This window comes from Limulus polyphemus, unplaced genomic scaffold, assembly GCF_000517525.1.
Source record: "Limulus polyphemus unplaced genomic scaffold, Limulus_polyphemus-2.1.2 Scaffold320, whole genome shotgun sequence".
NCBI lineage: Eukaryota > Metazoa > Arthropoda > Merostomata > Xiphosura > Limulidae > Limulus > Limulus polyphemus.
The window spans coordinates 549,621-564,710 of NW_013665930.1; the positions used below are offsets into that span (position 1 = coordinate 549,621).

The window sequence follows — 15,090 nt, forward strand, 5'->3', positions numbered from 1 at the left end:
TTGCTTCTTAATTTTTGTTATTACATTAGTAAAAGTATGTAGCTTTTTATATCTGTTAATTTGAACTTGTATTTTCTGTGGTAAAGTTATAACTGATTTGCTTTTATTGCATTTGAATGCGATTTTAAACATCGGATGTTTTTCATGCATTAAAATATACATGTGTTTATCAATTCTATTTCCATCCTAGCCATGAATTAAAAATTTTGATAAGGGAAGTTATAAAGCTAACAGCATGCCTAGTTTAAAATTGGTTATTTGTTTATTGCTCACATTTTTAATGTTTTTGATTTTTCTATTTTTATTGCATAATCATATCTTACTGTTTCAATGGTTCAAGTAGGCTATTTTATTGAAAGTACCATTACAGTAATGTTAATTTGTTGGTAAAATAACGTAAAAATGTTTCAGTATTTTAATCACAGATTGAAGTTTGTTTTTCTGGATGTTTCTTTTATTTTGTGCATTTTTATACGCATTAGTAATTAAATTATCAGTTGTCATAACTATAATATCCTCCTTCCCTCCTTCCAACTTGTTTCCTAGCCATAATTATATATGACCCATATTGAGACCCGTTAACATCCATCTCATCTTCTTTCCCTATTTTGCTCCCAGTTCCATAACTTTATGGACAACCTAATAGTTCCTGTCATTCCCATTTTTGTATTTGTGTTCATATAAAAGATTGCCTACTGGAACCATCATTCTTTATCATTTCCAGGTTCTTCACGGAAACAATTACGTGAGTAGATGCTTTTCTAATCTGGCAGCTTTCAGCTTTCTTAAAACTAAGAATGTTCCAGATGATGCTCAGGAATAGAAACTGTGATAAAGTGGTATCAATATTCCCAGGGACCCATTAGTACCAATATTTAGTTTAGTGATAAATTCTGTGAGGTGATGGTGAAGATGCAATGCAATTCCTTAAAAAAAAAGAAATTAAAAATAAAGGCTGAATATATATTAATGCTACTAATGCATTTTTCAAAAACTTATATAAATGTAAATGTTTTACTTGACTAAAATTTGTTATAACCACCTATCAAATTTTTAAAAAAATGCTGACAGCTTAACAAGAAAAAATTGTCATTTTACCCTCACATTAAATGAAGACAGGTAGTTTATTTATATGACCTCTAAATTCGATATATCAAAAGCTCAGATTTCACTAATTTCAATACTTTAGGGTTGAGTTTATATAGGTTAATTTTTTCCACTTTATTTTTAATAAAAGGTTATTATTGAAATTTTTTATACCATAATTTTTCTTCTGATATATACAAATACACTTACACTAATGCAATATATTATTAAATGAAATTTAGAACTCAAACTCTTAACTTATTAATACTTTTTTTGAATGATTTCAATTTGAACTCTTAATCCTTTTGTTTTCTTCTCTAGTATTGTAGTCCCCTGGTGGGACAGTGGTAAGTTTACGGACTAACAATACTAGAATCCGGGGTTTGATTCCTCATGGTTAACAAAGCTCTAAAACAAACAAACTATTATTGTATATGCTGTTTCCGATAACCATTATTGTAATATGGTTTGATAGTTAACTGTTATTAAATAATGCATTATCAGAGGAGTGTAAGGCCAAATCAGTTTCATTCTTCTATACAAATATTTTGGAACCCATTAATAATTGTACTGGTCAGAAGTGTTACAAATGCTCTTGAGTTTTCCAGTGGCAAAATAAATGCTGTTTTAAAATTATTTGACATTTAATTATTTTGATTATATTATAACCTGTTATTGTCAAAAAAGAAAATTTATGAATAGAGGTTTGCTAATAATTCAGTTTTTTTTCCTCAGAATTATTTCTAGAAAATTCATTTTAGCTAAGATTTGATAGTTATTTTTCTTTCTATTTTTATTAATTAGGTCATTGAGGGGACTATAAATGATAATGTACCAGGAACATTGCCACTTTTAATTGTTAATATAAAGTTAGATGTGAACTGTGAAATAAATACTATCTACTTCACAGCTGAATTTAAATCATAAGTAGTTTATACTTAATTTATCACAGACTAGGACTACAAACAGTAGTCAGTTGTACCACAAATGAAATGGATTATGTGTATTGTGCTGCTATCTAGTGAGACAAACTTGAATAAGTTGTCTAAGTAATTTTCACTGCACTCTCAAGATGGCACCAGTATTAAGATTACAGTGAACAGTTTAGAACAATCTGGAACATTCCTGTGATCAAACCATGGCCAATAGGAATGGTCTATCAATGGTGCTATTTGATATAAGAAGGTTACTGGGTAAGTAACTGCAGTTGGTGAGATTTAGTAGTTTAAGTGACTGCAAAACATGATGCAAGTTATTCAGTGAAAATGAGTAAGAATATAAGTATTGTTAAGAAAGCATTAGTTACCAAAAAAAAGCAGAAAAATGAAAGCTTTCTAGTTGAAATTAGTAGAGTTGATGATAATATAGAACTGAAAATGACAGAAGCATGTACTTTGAGCATACAATGTAATGGTTGGAGTAATTTATGGTTTGTATCAGTTATGAACTTCATAATTAATATACCAATTATCTACAGGACAATCTGTACAATCAGAGACAGATACATGGATGAAAAAATTGGCTAAAATAACAAGCAAAGTTATGGAAAAAAATTGGATTGCATTGTTCTTTGGTGTAAGAAATACCACTAACATGAATCAAGACAGGTAGATAATTCCAAAGTTGTACCCAACCATCCTACAGCATCCAAAGTTTGTATCATTGATATCTTGCTCCTTCTTTTAGATAACAGTTGATATGAAGTGTAAAGATACTATAGAGCATATCCAAGGCTCTCATCTTTTGATTGTGCTGTTCACTGATATCCAGAAGAAAATGGATTAAGTGTCACATCGAGACTGTCAATTAGAAACATCTTAGGACTCCACCATGATTTGCTTTGCAAGCCTGGTCAAAACAAGGTTGCTTTCCTAGATCTAGCATCTTCTGAGAAAAGTATGTGTACTCTGAATTGAATGATCAAGGCTTTCTTAGGCCTAGCATTCTCTGAGAAAGTTGTGTACTCTGGATAAAAAGGATCAAAGCAAAATTATAGATGACATCATCTGGTTGAGAGTTGAGAAAAAGTGACAAGTTTCTGGAACTTCTCAATAAAAGAATTAAATAGTCTAAGAAGGAGTTTTATTTTTATTGTTTTCATTGGTTTTGAGTAACACTTGAGAGTTTACTTTTCCATTATCATTATTCTTGAAGAGAAGCAAGTTCTCATCACAACCAGGAAACTAGTAATAGCCAGTTCACATAATGACAAATATTCTGGGTCTTGTGTACACATGAAAGTCTCTCTCCCTAGAAAAGGATGTTGATGTATCACTGAAGGAAGGTCACAGAAGTTACGTCTGATGTTGATGGTATAGAAGTACTACTTGACTTGCTTCAGTACAGAAATAACAAAAGTCTGTGAATCAAACTATTTATGTAAAAAATGTCTGGAAATGACTCAAAGTCAGATTCACCACTCGAATGTGGCAGAAGGATATCTGTGTGTCATTTCCTCTGATCAAGATAGCTGTTATTATTCTCAGCCTATATCCTCTTCTACTAAATCTAAGCAATTCTTCATGAATGTTTTATTTTGATTGGCTGATTTTAAAGTGAGTCTGAATCTTCTGAACAAGCAGTCTTCTAATGAGACTGCCACATTCACAGAGGAGGTGCCTGAAAAGATTGAGGAAAGGACAATGAAGTAAATGGAGAAGAACTATGTCGAAAGCAATTAGAATCAATATTCTTTAAAATAGATAGCTTATTAAGTCATTTAAAAATAATCGTTGTTTATATTAATTTAAAAGTTAATGCCAATTGTGGATATAGTTGATTAAAAACTAGTTGAACAATGATCAACAAGTTTTAATCATTCTAGGTTTAATATATATAAAAATCCTAAATTATTATCTGAAGTTAATATGTTTTTATTAAAAGCTATGGCACTCAGTTTAATATCCTACTGTTATAAACATTAACATTATTTTTGTAAAGTACTAAGTATCTGTTGAACTCAGTGGCAAGTGGTTATTAAGTAATGAACTTTGAATAAATACACAACTGTTTGAAGAACCCTTTAAAACATTTAAATCAGTACAGTCACAGGAATGTTAGAAAGTGTAAGTTACCATCATGACTAGTATTACCAGTAATATTTCTGATAATAATAATACTGTATTTTTAAATTACTAGCAATTTCCAGTCTTATGTGAAAAGTGGGAATTCAAAAAAGATGTAGTATTTTTTTAATTCTGTGCACTCCTTTTGGCTAGCACTTCTGAATGTTAAAAAAATAGGTATAACTGCTCAGAAAGGACAGTAATATGATGAAAGGCATAAATTACATTGCATTAATGTTACTAATAAGTGTTGATTCATTGAATAACTGTCCACTTTGTTTTTTCAAATTCCTCATAAATTATAGAAAAAGTGAAGTTGTGTTTGAGGCATTCTATTAAAAACCAAAGGTTATTCCCTAATCTGAAATTGGGGTTAACAAGACTAGTGTCAGTTTTAAATTGTTGAGATTTTTAAAATCACAACATAATAGTAGGTTTTAATGTGTTTCATTGCTGAGATATTTTATTATTTTTGAGCAAAAACTTCTGATCTGTAAAAGATATCTTATGGTTCAGATTTCTCTGGGTGTGGGTATTATGTCCTGTTTGGCACTTTAGTTTTCACACTAGCTCTTTCTTCTTCTTCTTCTCTCTCTCTCTCTCTCTCTGTATATATATATATATATATATATATATATATATATATGTATATATATACACACACTGATCTGTTTTCAGTTAGTAAAAAGTTTCATATGTTTATATGTCTGCAAAGAACATTTTCAATTTGAAACATAAGTATCAGTGGTCAAAGAAAGATGGTAAGGTGTGGTAAACTGTTCTGGCAAAAAATTTTAGTGCTGATTCATCATATTAGCAAATCATTTTGTCAAGGTTGTTTTACTTAGGATTTATCATAATGGTTTTCAACTGATATAATTGGGTATCGTATTACATCATTGCAAAAAACATTATATTTCAGGCTGTACTGCCAGTCAGGTGAGACACAAACATGTGACTTAGGTACAATTTTTGATTTTGTTTTAACTTCAAAAAATGTTTTCAAAAGAAACTTAAGTACATTTGTTTTTCTTTAAAATATATTAGCTGTTAGTATTAAAATTTGTATATTAAAATGTTCTAGTGGATATTGCAGCTTTCTTAAAATCATACATGAAATCAACAAGTAAGCATAGTCTTCTTGATTAGACACAGCTTCAATAAACCTCTGCTAAAAAAGTTCCATATTGTTTAACCCTGAAATATTTGAAGGATGGAGATTAGAGTCATCAGTTTTTCATTCTAAGTCTGTAAAAGATCCTAGATTATCAAATAAATTGTTACCAACAAAACACAGGTACCTACTTCCTTGGCAGAAGATGGGATATTTTTGAACTCACCAGTTTAATATTAAGACATTTTAAATGAAGAACATAAATTGTGGGCACCTTGTTTTTGATTTCAACAGAATCTCATACTTATTTTTAGACTGATCACTTTACGGTGTGGAAATTTTCATATTGTTATTGTTTCAGTATTTATATATTAGTGTCTGCAGATTCTCGTATGAATTTTTTACAGATTTTAAATTCTAAAAATTTTCTCTTGCGTATTCCTGTATTATTTTTGTAATTGTATGTAATTTTTATAAATATTTATGTCTATCAGCAGAGGGGGGAAGAATATTATAATTTTATAGCTGGGAACTGTGACTTTTGACCTAAATATTTTTAAAAAGATAATAAATCATTTAGAAATGAAAGATGACACACAAGAATTACTAATGGCTGGACTTAGATAAAAGTCTAGACATCAAACCTGACAATTTATGATGAAAATTAGTAAAGTTTTTAATTTTTTCATGTAAAAAAAAAATCTTTACTTCATTGGAAACAGAGCTGTGAAATGAGTAGAAAAATATCAAGTATATGTTTTATATATAAAATTGTTTTGACTGAATATATAACTACATGTATGTACATAAATTTAATGCACTGGTAAGATTTCAATTTTCTTTTGAAAATTGAGTCAGTGTAAGATTTTAAAAAATAGTAAGTGTGTCATGCAACAGGATGAACATTTCCAATAAAATCATTATTATTTTTTAATTGCAATATTAGTTAAACCTCATTGTTATCCTTAGTCACCATTTTAAAATGTGAAATTTATCTATTTTGTACTTTAGTTTTTTTAGAAAACATAAAAATTACTAACTTCATGACACATATATATATACTTGCATATTAATGATAGTGTACTATAATATTGAAAAGTACATCAAGTAGAATACTTTGAATGCTTAATCTTAAAGATTATCAAATTATTAAATTCTTGGTATATCCTGAATCATCTGAGCCTTAAATTTTTTAATGTTATGTTGTATGCTGTACACATACTTTGGTTAATCATTTCTGTTTTAAGAGCAACATAGGTGTGCTACAGCTATATGATTCTTGGTACACTTAAACAGTTGTATTGTAAAATTAGTATATATTTAACAAAGTGATGTCTGATCATTTCTATTCTCTATTTTTGTAATTACTGAAAGTCAAATGGATGTTTAGCAACTGTTTATTTTGCAGTCTTGGTTGATTCCGTTTCCAAAAGAAGTTAACTAAATTGCCACATTTGAAATTATCTTTAAAATACTGGAGACAACTTGTTTGTTAATGATTTAAAAAACATACTTTCCAAAAGACAACCAATCCAGTCTTTACTGAATGAATTGAATAAGAACTTCAGGGTATCTTTATTGAAGTGTTGGATCACAGTATTTATTTTTTGCAGAATGAAACAGGGCTTGTGCAATTCTGTTGTGATAATTCACCAAATAATATTTGATAGAAGTAATAAACTTTGTAATGAAATTAATGTACCTGTGTGTAATTAAAAATATACCTTTAACTTACTTTACTTTAAAGACTTTTAATATTGAGTTATAATTTTTTAAACTGATTTTTCTTTACTGTCTCTCAACATTTCATAAGCACATGCATTCTAAAAAAATAAAAGCTCCTCAGGACTTTTTGCAAGCTATAATAGAAATATAATGAAATAATAGTGATCCTGTCAGTGGAAATGTAAGATTCCTCTCTCCTTTCCCAGCTGACCAAGCTCCATCAGTTGGCCTTACAAAATGCTCCTCTCCTGCCTGGCCACAACGTTGGGACCCTCACTCCTCAAGGTATTCCTGTCCTCTCTCCAAGGGTCCTCTCTGTTTTGTTGTTTTTGTTCTTTAAAGATGTGTAGCATGCTTAAATAACCCTGTGATGCTATATAGAGGTAAAAGGTTTAAAATGACAACTCCTGCACAACCTTGTATACTATGAAAGGAATTTTTATTGCTTTTTTTGTCATGCTTTTAGAAGTTTCAGATAGATAGCAGAAGATATAGTAAATTAATGTTAAGTTTCTCTGCTTTTTTATTGTTAGTTGATCTTCTATACAAATAACTTTGGCTGGTAGACCACTATACTTGTTAAAACATTGTGATCATTATAGACATAATGTTTTAAAACAGTATTTTGAGACTGTTTTATTTAACTGCCTTTTGAAAAAAATAAAAGGAATCAAAATTTGATACTTTGTATGATAAAGAAGTAACAGACTGATTTTTCTGAGAGCTGAAGAAGAAAAAGTTTGAAATCCTTTCTTTGTTTGACAAACCTCGTACTCAAATAAACTCTTGTTAGTATCTTGTTAAGTGGTTTCTTGTGGTATTGAAATGAAAAAATTGTTTCATTTTTCTTAAGTCCTTTGTATCAGTTTTAGAAGTATATTATTTCAAATTATACAAATGTGTAAAACATCGTAATTGTTGATACTACCAACAACTTTTTAGTAGCTAAGTTGAGTATTTAACTGTAAAATGCAAAATCAGCTTTGGGGAAATATATATTAATAAATAACTGTTGCATACGAGCTTTTATAATTTCATTAGAAAGTGATTTTGTGTTATTTTTATTATTTACATGATCAGAAGGATGGGTATAATTATTTCTCTCTATACATACTATAGTTTTTGACACACTTCTTGTGTGTCCTCTTAAATCAAACAAGTACTTGTACTTAACACAAGATGCTTTTTCTCCCAGCACTGGCAGCTTTGGCAACACACTCATCCCTGCGTGCCAGTGCTGCTGCTGCTCCTAACCTGGCAGCTGCAGCTCCAAACGTAACTGAAATAAACATCCCAAATGATCTGATTGGATGTGTGATTGGAAAAGGAGGGGCCAAAATTAATGAAATTAGGTAAGTTTAAAAGGGTTCTACATGTAAAAACATAACTGGTGTATTTAAGTCTAATAATCATTAAGGTGCTAAGTGATTTACAAAAACTGTAAAACAAGTGCTGAAAACCAGTAACTGTTATACAAAATCGAATTTTTACAATTATTACTATGTTTCAAGGAATACCAGTATTTTATTTAACAGTATATATATCATAGATATTTGAAAATATATAAAAATGCATGTTTGTTTTATAATAAGATCAGAAAAATTAAAGAAATGTGTCAGTTTTTATCCTGTTTTAGTGTTCATTCTTAGAATCAGAAGATGTACATTTGAAACATTATCCCCCAAAAAATTTGAATTTTGTTTTGAACCAAAACTAGCAATGAATCAAGATGAAGTATGGTTTTCCTCCATGTCTGTAAAAATCTTTAAATCTTTGTTTATTATTATTTTATGCAGATATTTTTATAAATTTTTAATCTTAGCAAAGTTTCTTCATCTTTAGTTAGCGTCCACTTTTTTCTATGAGGCTTTAGTCTAGTAACCTTTTAATTTAGGCTGATTTACATACCAGTTTGTATTTTATTTTCCCAACTACAGTATGATTTTAGGCTAGTGCCTTTTACGTGTGTGTCTTAATTTGAGAGCAAAATATGCTATTTATGTGTGTGTCTGTTTTTTTGTCTTTTTTTATCTAAACAAAACCATGATTTTCAGGCAAGTGTCAGGAGCTTCAATTAAAATCTCAAACTCTGAAGAAGGTTCTAAAGACAGGACAGTGACAATCACTGGAACACCAGAGGCCATCAATCTGGCCCAGTACCTTATCAATACGAGGTGAGAATGTGTTAAAATTTAATTTATTTTCACTTACTATATTCTCAGTTTTTTATAATCTAGTTGAATGTATTAGTTTGTTCAGCCTTATGTGATTTTTATTCTCTGTCTTATGATTTACACTTTTGTAAATTGCTCATTGTTTTTTTTTATATTTATCAAATCCATTTATTTTAACCATTTGTCTGCTGTATTTTCTCTTATATTTTTTTGTCACTGTTCATGTTTTTTGTTTTGCCTATCCTTTTTTGTTTTGCCATTTTTACATTTGATCTGCATTAATTAATTTCCTGTTAAAACTATTAATTTCTTTTTTAATATTTTATCATTCATCTTTCTTTATCAGTTAACCATGCTGATAATAAACAAAAATGGTTTTGGTTTCAGTGAAAGAATTTAAACATATTTTCATTACAAAACAGAATTGAAAATTCAGAAATGCTACTTACCTCTCTGCACAACAAATTACTATTACCTTACATACTGCTATGAAGATTTTCTGCCTATACCACCAGCTTTGAACGAAGCTCCTACTCCTACACATGTTAACATTTATTGTGCCAATCTATAATCATCATTAGTCTATAGCCCTTCACCAATAGGAGGATGACACACCCTCCATGTGCAGTATTCCCCTTGAACACCAGCATTCGAACAAAGGCTCATTCATTTCTTGGCACTGCTTGTTTTTAGGCATGATTTTTTCTTCATAGGAACTACTGAGAATTTCTATGCTTATTATTGTTACATCTCTGGTTGTTTGTTAATTACTCGTAAAAATTCTTTCCGAAGAAACTTCAGTGATACAAGTCCTTTCTTAAATAAAACTAGTTTATTCTTTCTCAATACAACTTTGCAATACACTTAATTTCCACAGTTACTTTAACATAAACACACGCTATAATTCACAACGAACGATTCACGCACTTTACTTACTACTGAGCTTGACTCAGTTGTCTGTCTCTATCTCTGCCTGTCTGCAATTCTATATCGATTCATTGTCTGGCGCACTTATATACAAGAATAGAGGGTGCCTAGCAAATACTGGATTATTCATCCCAGATCTAGGATTTCCAACTGCCTGATTTTGCTTCTAGGTTTCTTTTCTTCAGGAAAACCGGGTAATCTTACCCTCATCCTTCATTGTTTGTATTCCATGGGTGTCTTTAGTTTCTTCTTTTTCCGGTTATTTTATTGCTGAATCTCAGACTTCCTTGTTGCATAAGCCTCCTTCACTTGAATTTCTTCTTTCAGTTTGGAGATCTCTTGTTTTTCCTTCTCTTTTTTTCTTTTTCTGTCTCTTTCCATCTACTCATCTTCACCTCTTCCTCAACTTCTTTTTTTTTCATTAGAATTCTTTGTTTATGGGTTGTACTTATCATGTTTCTATACTTTTTGATATTTGCCTTCCTTAATCTTCTTTACAGGACTGCTGTTGTGCACCTTTCCTTTGTGATATGGTGTTTTGGGGGTATTTCTTATACTTTTGCATCTTGAGTTAATGCAGCTCATCAGCAGTCATCTCTGATCACTGATTTCTTGCCTTTCAGATCAGGATGTCCCACTAGGTTTCTCATCATATATGGTTTTGTGGGGTTGCCCCCCTCCCTCTCCTATTCCTTATCCTCTTCTTACTATCTTTATGGACTGACCATCTCAGGTACTGGTGGTGATTTGTTTCTGGAGCCACCCATTGGCTATAGTCCTGTGAGATCTCCGCTTTTGAACTTTGTACACTGGTGGGCTACATTTTCTACAGTTTATTAATAGAGTTTCATGTGCTTTCTTATGTGTTTTTCTTCTCCATGTTTCAAACACCATGGAACAATTCCTCAAACCCATTTTGTGGCTTTACTTCTGTCTTTTTGTCATTCCCATGAAGATGAGAGATTGTCAGCTAGTTATTAGACTCTCCCAGAAGACTCAAATTTCATTTTTCATTGGTTTCCAATGGATGATTTTCTCACTCTTTGGCAAATACTTTTCTTGGTGATGGATGACCCAGCTTGAGATCTCAGACATTTTCTTCACATCCTGATGAATCTGCCTACTTTTAAGTTTCTTTGGTTCATCCACAATGGTTGAACTTTTGGTTATTAATCCCTCCTTTTGAGTTGGCTATGGCCCCATTTTTTTTTATTTTATTGGGTTTGGTGAGCTTTTACTGAGAGGTCACATTTGTTAGGCCTTTTCTTCCATTATTCTATGGACATTCTTCCTCTGCTTGCCTCTTCCAATGTGGCATCCTCTGTTGTGACCACCCTTCTCTTTTGGGATGGCTGGTTCAGCTTTCCAATTCATTCTTAACCTCTACCCTGTATCTCATTCACTCTGTATGCTTACTTCTTTATGTCTTTGAGACTGTCAGGATTTTAGGTATGGATGTGTGGGCCATATTCTTTACAGTAGGTGTTTATAGTTTTAATGATTAAACAAAAAATATTGTTTATCATTCCAATAGTGTAAAGTTTCTTGATATAGAATTGTCCTAACGTAATGTTTAGGGACTGTCTGTAAGTTTACAAATTAACCAAATTTATTTTTCCATATACAGGGTGGTCCAAAATTATCTTTCCTATTTTAAAATTTAATAATTAACCAAGTAAGGAAATAAAACCATGCAGTTTTCAATATCTTGTAGCCTAACTCAAACAGTAGAATTTTATGTCCACTAGTCCATATTCACTGCAACATGTTCACAGTTACAGTGGCAATCAAACATAATGTTTGTGTGAAGGTGCTTTATAGTCACTATGAGGAAAAACCTATACACTGGATAGGTGAAGTGAAGAAAAAAGTGTCATTAGCCACTATTCAGTTTTTCATATTATATAGCCACACAATAGCACTATAATATAAGTCCAGTTTATTTCTCTTTGGTTAACTTGCGTTCAGGGTTACTGAGAAGGATTGGAATTTCTCCAAAACTAGTATAACCCAGTAACACACTTTGATCAAAGTGTAGATTGAACTGGACCTCCCTTGAACCTAGACTTTGAGATTAAATAATTTTTGGAATATTAAGTTTATTTATTACAATAGCGATGGCGTCCATTATCCTGGTTGTCAGGTTTTATTTATGCAATGGATTCTATAGAGTAGGTGTCGATAAATTACAACAATAAACAAACAGCACACAGTCCTCTGGTTTTAAACTAATATATATATATTAAAACAACTCAAACGTATATACAAATGTTTGTTACACAGTTAATCACCACAGTTGTATCCAGAGCTTTAAATAATCATCTCTTTTTGTCAAAAGTCCACACAGGCTGGTTCAGTTACTTTAAAACACAATTGACAAGACAAATTCTTCTCTAATCTCTTGTTACAATATAATCTGTGATATTTTCACTTTAAAAAAATGCATCTAAATGCTCTTTATGGCTAAACTCACAAACACACAGTCTAGATCTATCTAACTACATCTCTCACTAACTTAACTTGCTTACACTTAACTTGAATTACATTTTGAGTGAATATTTATAAATAGTCCAATTGAGGCTTACAACTTTCTACATGCTTCGAGATATTATGATGTAACAATACTCAACCAAAACAATGAGAAAACTTAGAAGATCCTAGTAATATGATGCAATAATACAAGCACCAAATCACAATAATGGAACTAAACAATGTATGACATGTATACTGTTACATAAACAAATCTGCGATAAACTATCACTACTAAACATAACTAAATTTAACACTCAAGCTATACTTAAATTAAAACAAGAGACACAGAGCTTTAGTTAGCAAAGCTCTCATGTCTCCTTCATTTCCTGGGAAGGTTGATATGGAGAGTTCCCCACTGAATGGATACACCTCTCTATGTGAAGTAGGGCTGGGGTATTCCTGGAAGTGTAGTACAAGCCACCCCACAACATTGTGAATTGAGCCTTTCCCAATGATTAGTCTAGTCAAATGGGTCTTGTGTTCTCCTCAGGAAACATATCTGGGATGTTTCTCCCTGCACCTGATTATTGTATCATGTATCTTATGTAAGTATTTCTCCAATATGGAATGGGCTAACTTATAGCCCTAGTCACACTATTATACTTGTGTGCAACTGACTACCTGTGAGGTAATGACCAGTTGAGCAATCTTAAATTCCATCCACTTTAATGACACTTTAGCACTAACCAAGAGATTATTTTGACAATATCTTTTGCTCTACCACCTCTTATGGTTTGTGATTGATAAAGTCTCCCACCAAGTGGTGTCCCACTAGGCTACCCCCTCTAGTAAGTGGCAAATTTCATAGGGTTTCCTCTTCTGACTTCAGAAGGGAGCTATTCTTTGTAATTTCTTTATTCTCACTGGCTCCTCCACCTTCTTCAATGTGGAATGCTAGCTGTTTGTTGTGCAGAGAGGTGAGTAGCATTTCTGAAGCTAAAATTTTCCTTATCTGAAAATGTGTTTCAGATAGATACTCGCCTCTTTTGCACAACCCCTCATCCTTCCTCCCCACTTCCAGTGCATTTAGCTCGTCTTGTCAAAAATAAGTCTTTGTCCAAATGCTAGTGCTCATGGGGATTGCTGTGCATGTAAGATATGTTGCCCTCTTATTGGTGGAGGACTATAATGATGATTACATCATATTCTGGTGAAATTTATTTTAACAAATGGTAGAGGTAGGAGTTTAATTGAAGGCTTGTATCATGAACATAGAATATTCATGGCATTGCACAAGGTAATAGGTGTTTGTTTGGTAGAGAGGTGAGTACTATTTCTAAAATAAGGAAAATGTTAGCTTTTGTGAAATTATACTCATCTTTATTGTAAGAACTCAAATAATTTTATGTTTTTATTATTTTTTATCTAATGGGTAAAAAAAACTTGCTCCTCTTGTTACGTTTTGTTTTTGTGCTTGTTTGTGTATGTGGTCACACTCTCTGGATTAGATCAGTTTTGGCAAATTCTCACTTTCAGTTATTCTAGGTTAAACAAAAGCAAGTGACATAGATTAAATATTGTTCAGAGTGGTAAGGAAATGTTAGATAGTTACTGATGGTTGAAATCAAAATTGAGATCAATAAAGATGTTAAATCACATCCATTTATCTAAGACTTGAAAATTATTTGACAGTGTTATATTTAATAGTTGTTCTAATGTCATAAGAGAGAATATATTACAGTTTGGTTTACTTTAAGTTTTATGTTCTTCTTCATTGTGTCAAGGGTAACATGAACCCATATTCTCAAGAACCAGTATTTGCTAAGTGGTTTATAAGTAAAACCTCTTGGTACAACCCTCACAGGATTAGTTATAATCAGTGGAAGCTTTAAACCTAAATTTGGTTTATATATTGATAAATGTATGTCATGACTCCTGAATCACTTCACATTGTCAGTGACATGACACCTGTAGGTAAAGTCAAGCACATTAAGACCATTTCAATCCCTCTCTCAAGTAATAGTTCTTATTTTCTACAAATAGTGATTAACTTATTTCAACAAGTTAGTTAATAAAATGAAGCTTCAAAAATTATAATGTATTTGCATTATGAAACTTCTAGCTTATCATACTGATTGATTATCTTTTTTCCAATTTTCTAGCTCTAGAATAATGGTTTAAATAATGATATGATATGATATGTGGTCTGTATGTATTAAATACAGCTCAGGTTCCATAATTACACTTAACCTTCATGCAGGATAAAATATTGAGATACCCAGATTTCTTTATCAAATTGTTCATAATGTGCTTCCATTTACTTGTTATGACAGAAGTTTGCATTAAAAAAAAACTTCAATTTAAATAATTTTTTTATGGTATCGTATACAGAAATTGTAAATTAAGTTTGTAAGGTTGGCTATAAGAGTATACAAAAATAATGATACACCTAAAATAACAATACTTGTTTACTGTAACTGTTTATTGTACAACAGATTTCCAAATCCATTGTATATTATGGGCCTTT

The 15,090-nt window shown here is 31.2% G+C and overlaps 1 protein-coding gene across 4 annotated transcripts in view; it reads left to right on the plus strand.

Annotated features, from left to right (window-relative positions):
* Window positions 1–15,090, plus strand: part of LOC106457351 (poly(rC)-binding protein 3-like) — a 198,798-nt gene that overhangs the window by 164,410 nt on the left and 19,298 nt on the right. For all 4 annotated transcript variants that reach the window (XR_001290698.2, XM_013916755.2, XM_013916757.2 and 1 more), the window contains 4 exons: window positions 725–745; window positions 7,197–7,275; window positions 8,186–8,342; window positions 9,045–9,164. Coding sequence is in view for 3 of the 4 variants with exons in the window: in XM_013916755.2 (XP_013772209.1) it covers window positions 725–745; window positions 7,197–7,275; window positions 8,186–8,342; window positions 9,045–9,164 (377 nt within the window). In the remaining variant the exon portion in view is untranslated. The remainder of the gene's footprint in view (window positions 1–724; window positions 746–7,196; window positions 7,276–8,185; window positions 8,343–9,044; window positions 9,165–15,090) is intronic.